General features: G+C 43.1%; 1 protein-coding gene across 1 annotated transcript; it reads left to right on the top strand.

Moving 5' to 3' along the window:
- Positions 1-223: 223 nt before the first annotated feature.
- On the top strand, positions 224-5813 carry LOC143961056 (zinc-binding protein A33-like). Its single transcript, XM_077470199.1, has one exon. It carries the CDS (start codon positions 252-254, stop codon positions 1746-1748), a length of 1497 nt encoding a protein of 498 aa, XP_077326325.1. The 5' UTR covers positions 224-251; the 3' UTR covers positions 1749-5813.

Raw genomic sequence — 5813 nt, 5'->3', positions numbered from 1 at the left:
ATAAAAATTAATGTCAATTTCACAGAAACTTTTAAATAAACATGCTCAAATTTCATCATAGTTTCATTTCACAGAAATCAGGTCCAAAGTGGGAAATCTCTAGTTTACTTTGTATTATTTTCTCAAGAGGATACCATCCCTTCTAAATTATGAAACACAGTGATGTGGAAGAACTAGTTTCTCTACGCCCCTTTTGAAAAAGAAAAATAGGCATCCAGATTAGTTTCGTTTCTTATATTTCAACATTGAGAATGGCAGCAGCAGCTATCCAGCAGGAGCTGAAATGCTGTATATGCCTCAACATCTACATTGAGCCCACCACTTTGCCCTGTGGACATACATACTGCAAGCAATGCATCCAGAAGGCTTTTCAGACGAGCCGTCAAAGATCCTGTCCAGAATGCAGACAAGGGTTGCCCGATGGAATGGATCTCAACAGAAACACAAAGATGTGCAGCATCATAGAGCACCTGATCTCTACAAGTTCAAAGCACCAAGGTGGGTGCTCCTACTGTGACGGGACTCCAGAAAAGCTGTGCCTAGACTGCGAGACGCCACTTTGTTGTGACCACCTCAAGAAACACAAAGCAGAACATGTTCTCACCGACGTCAGCACCCCACTCCAGGACAGAAAGTGTCCCATCCACCAGGAACTCCTTAAATTTTACTGTATGGAGGAAGGCATCAGCATCTGCGCATCCTGCGGGGTCACTGGAGACCATAAACATCACAAAATTGAGAAACTTAGTGACCTCTCCAATAAAGAAAAGCCCGTCCTTAAAATACTAGAAGATCTTCTAACTAGGAAGAAGGCTGAAAAAAAGGAAATGCTTGCCCTTGTAAAGACCCACAAGGAGAAAACGGCTTCAAGCACTGGAAACATGAGAAAATTTGTGACTGGGGTGATTGGGGAGATAAAGAAAGAATTGGAAACTATGGAGCGTCAAATTTTGTGCCAAATTAAAACTCAAGAGGACCAGGCGTATTCCCAGTTATCGCAAGCTATGAAATCATTGGAAGGCCAAATACTGGAAATCAACAACCTCATAAAAGAAATCCAGAATCTGTGCAACACTTCCGATCCACTTACCCTGCTAGAAAGAAAATCTCAGTACACCGATAAAGCAAATTATTTATTAAATGTAAAAGATTACTTTAATTTCAACAATGTGGATGGTGAGACAATCTTGATTATGTTACAGTCTAGCATTTACAGGTTCACAAGGAGCTTGTCATTCCTGTTAAAGAATTGTGGAATACCTATTGAAGATGCCACCTCCAGACTGCTTCCATTAAGTCAAATCACCAAAAATGTTCCTCCATTGTTAGTATTCACTTTGGATGGTCAGAATGTGGACAGTCCTCGATTCACATTCAGTGCATCAAGCTTATCATCGGGTAAACATTACTGGGAGGTGGAAACCAACGAGAAACCTTGCTGGGCTGTTGGAGTGTCTTATCGTAAAGACCATATAGCGATGGGATATGCTTCAGATTACTGGTGCTTGCAGCTGACCAATGACATGCAATACAAAGCTGTACATAACAGCCAGGAAATGATTGTGACGACCAATGCCCCTGTGAAAACGCTTGGGGTGTATTTGGAATATGAAACGGGAATCGTGTCTTTTTACCAGGTATCCAACAACTGTGTGAGATGTCTCTGCTCAATGAATGGCAAATTCATCCAACCCTTGCACATTTTTATGTATGCAGAGCACAGTGGTTGGATAAGAATCAGGAAATAATTAGCGTAACCATTCCCACCGGCTGTATGCATATATGCGGCCCCTCATTGGGTGGGTTTAAAAGCCTAAGCGGCCACATATATGCTTCCCTATGTAAACAAATTGTCTTGCTGAACGCATGCTCTCTGCAAAGTAGCCAGTGGGTAGTGGAAAGCTCCCGATGCATACTTGCAATCGGGAGCCTTCCAATCAGATGACCGCTTGTGACAGCCACACACAGTGATCATATGATCGGAATGCCAGTCTCTACCACCTGGCATTTAGAACCTCTTAAAGGGCCAGGAGGCAGCGGCGGAAAGGGGTTAAAGTGAATCTAAAAGCCAAAACCTTTTTTCTTTTCATTTTCGATATAGTGGGGAAGAATTAAAACTTCTATCAGGAAGATTGGTGCCCTCTTTTTTTTTTTTTGCTTGTGAGCTTTTTTACAGACATAGAAAGTGCTAATACAAAGGGGTTGACTTATTAAAATTGGAGAGTGCAAAATCTGGTGTTGGTTTCCAGTTTTTTTTTTTTTTTTGTCAAAGCTTAATTGAACAAGTAGAAGTTAGAAACCGATTGGCTACCTTGCACAGCTGCACCAGCTCTTGCACTCACAAGTTTTAGTAAATCAACCTCAAAATGTAGTGATCGTTACCAAATTAGGGGGTCAGGCAAACTCTTCCACCTGTTCTGGGGACAATTGTCTTAGGCTGGATTTACACCTATGCATTTTTAGTGCTTTTTGCATTTTGCAGATTTGCACTACAGTCCATTTATCATGGTTTCCTATGTGACACGTTCTGCAGTGCAAATCTGCAAAATGCAAAAAGCACCAAAAATGCATAGGTGTGAATCCAGCCTTAAAGGGGACCTCTCCTCACTTTCTTCTTACTTTCAGTTGTCTCTCTGGGACGCAAAGGGAAATCTCCCCTCCGGAACACAGACGGCACAAAATTAACAGACAGAGTTTTTAACCCTTTGCTACTCTATTTAAAATAATATAAGAAGAAGTCTATTCATACACTTTAAGGGGAATCTATACATTTACCTAAAGGATATTTAAGCTTGAGAGCAACAATTTATATATTGCAGCTGAATTGAAATCACAATGTTATCTACCTTCTGCAAACTACTAATCCTCCTACCCCCCATTTAATAGAAAGGAAGACATATCTAAAGTCCAGTCTGGGTCACCACCATGGCTCCCTACAGGGATATAGTGAGGTGAGTGAGTAGGGCCACCCAGGGAAAGAAAATGTGTTATATACAGGATCATCAGGTGCAAATAAAAATAAAAATGCCTAAAAAAGTAATGCAGCCACCTTATCTAAGCACTGGAAAGCTGTAATGTATTAAATTGTTGTGTTTAAACATGCTTTAATAATAAAGGTAAAGGCATTAGGCAGCTTTACTAGAAAAAATTACCACCAATGTGCACCTAGCAGCCTGATGTGTACGTTAGTATTGGTGCTGGGTTGTGTATTGATGAGAACAAGAGAGCACGTCTGTCTTACAATGACACAATGCAAATAATGGCCAGTGACAGGCGGACCTGCCCGTTTGACTACAACTCTACATGATCTAGATCAGTGGTTCTTAACCTTCTAGTGCTGTGACCCCTTGATAAAATTTCCCAAGTTGTGGGGACCCCGAACAGTAAAATTATTTTCGAAACGTGGGTTGTCAGCACCCAAGGCAAGACAAGTAACTTGCACTAGCTTCCACTCGTACCTACAGTAGTAAAACCCCTTATGGTACATTTTAGGATGTACCCCTCTTTCTCCTCCTTTCTTTCACTTTTATCTCTCTCCATCTTGTTCCCCCCCCCCCACCCGATCCCTTTCTCTAGGCGTCTTTCTTGTTCTCTCTCTTATTCTTTCTCTCCCTTTTTTCCTCTTCCTTCCATGTATTCTTTATTTTTATTCCTTCTCTTGCTCCTTGGTGGGGGGAATGGAATGAGTGGCAGTGCTGGCGGGGAGTGGGATGGGTGACAGTGCTGGCGGGGCGGTGGGATGAGTGGCAGTGTTGGTGGGGTGTGGGATTAGTGGCAGTGCTGGTGGGGGGGTGGAATGAGTGGCAGTGCTGGCAGGGTGTGGGATCAGCGGCAGTGCTGGTGGGAGTTCTGATCAGCCAACTTAGGTACCCTTGATCAAGGTCATCTGCTGATCTGAGAACTGTAGTGGGGACTTTTAATGGCAACTCTAATCACAGGTAGTGTTACTCACTGTGTCTCGGCTTTCTGGTACTTCATTTTCCCATTGTATGTTCCTGGTATAAGCTTTCAAGATTTGGGTGCTGCAGCAACAACCAGCTGGATACCGGTTAAAATCACAACGTAGATATTTGCAAGCATACCAAGGATCGGCACAAAGTGGCATCCAAACGGGTGGTTTATTGCATGATCACAACACAAGAAAGGTGCAATGTTTCAGAGTCAAGCAGGACCCCTTCATCTGGCATGTGAGTCACATGCCTGACAAAGGGGTCCTGTGTGCCGATCCTTGGTGTACTGGCAAATATCTATGTTCCGGCTTTGGGGTGTCTTGCAGCAGCGACACCTATGCCAAAATCAGGAAATAGGGTCTCCTCCAGCCCCCCGCACTTCACATTCTTTACCAGTCAGCTGACCTCTAGTCTCTGCCCCCCAGCCATGTCGTGAACGAATGGGCGGCTGAGTGGGCTGCCACAGGCTCCAGGAAGAGCCCTGCTGGGTGGCTGTGAAAAGGCTAGATAAGTGGTTCAGGCTTCAGGAACAGCCCAGGATATGGTGACCCCTGGCAAATCATCATTCGACTCCCAAGTGATGGGAAATCATCACCAGAGTAGGATAGGGGGGAAATCTTTCTTATTCTGGTGACAAGGAGGGATTTTTCTCACTTTAGAGAGATCTCCTCTAAACTGAAAGAAAAATGCTTCAGACAGCTGATTCCAGCTGTTCAGACGACAAAAACTGAAGGTACAGGCTAGAAAAATGTTGTCATACATTAACATACATACCACACAATAACACGTTTTCTGATTTCCGTTTAATCAGTAGAATATTTAATCGAGTAACTTCATTTTCTGATATGAGACTAGCATGCAAAACAAACCGGACGATCATTTGTCGGATATTGTCATGATGTGCACAAGCTTAAAGAGGGAGTCCACTGGAAAAAAAAAAAAAAAAAATTAAAAGCCAGCAGCTATAAATGCTACAGCTGCTGACTTTTAATAAATGGACACTCACCTGTCCCAGGGTCCAGCAATGTCGGCAGCCGAGGCCGATCGATCGCTCGGGTCTCGGCTGCTGCCGCCGCCATTCTAGGTGAGGGAATCAGGAAGTGAAGCGCCGTGGCTTCACTTCCCTGCTGCGCATGCGTGAGTTGTGCAGTGCAATGAGAATGATCCACGCTATCTCTGGGACCAGTGTGTGTCCCAGCAGACAGCGCGGTGGGACAGGAAAAAGCATAGACTCCCGTGGGAGTCTATGCCCGGAAATGGGTTTAAATAGCTGTCTTAGACAGGTATCTGCACCCCTCTCCCCCCTGAAAGGTGCCAACTGTGACACCGGAGGGGGGGAGGGTTCCGATGAGCGGAAGTTCCACTTTAGGGTGGAACCCCGCTTTAACTTCCTGTTACGTCTACAGGACAGGAAAAACTCAGAAGTCTCCTCCACAGGACACAAATAAGCAAAAAATAATAATAATAAATTAATAATAAAAATAAATAACTTTTCTACTTACAAAATGAAAAAGTTTTAGATGCATTTCTCCTACTTTAGCCATCTTTCAAACACAAGGAGTAATTGGTATGGAGTTGTATCAGTTAAAGTCTATCATACCTTTGAATGTACAGGATTCTAAATTCTTCTTGATGATGATTTAAAGTAAGGTGGGAATGCATCCTTTCTGCAGGTTGTCTCCTGTATATTTTTGCTGGAAGCAAAATGTAACTACGCTTGCTCAAAGAAATATGTTGTGCAATAATCATGTCATAGTTACTAGCATTAAAGGATGCGTTCACCTTTGTTTACTTTTTTTTCCTTCTCATTTCCAGCCCCCGATGTGCCAATATAGCATTAATGTACTTTTTTTTTAAAAAATA

Source organism: Lithobates pipiens, unplaced genomic scaffold, assembly GCF_037356315.1.
Source record: "Lithobates pipiens isolate NorthernLeopardFrog02 unplaced genomic scaffold, aLitPip1_a1.2 Scaffold_8, whole genome shotgun sequence".
Classification (NCBI taxonomy): Eukaryota; Metazoa; Chordata; class Amphibia; order Anura; family Ranidae; genus Lithobates; species Lithobates pipiens.
This window is presented reverse-complemented; position numbering and strand designations above follow the sequence as displayed.

What these genes read in the sequence shown, in the direction of transcription:
- LOC143961056 (XM_077470199.1), top strand. Translation starts at nt 252, where the DNA reads ATGGCAGCAGCAGCTATCCAGCAGGAGCTGAAATGCTGTATATGCCTC.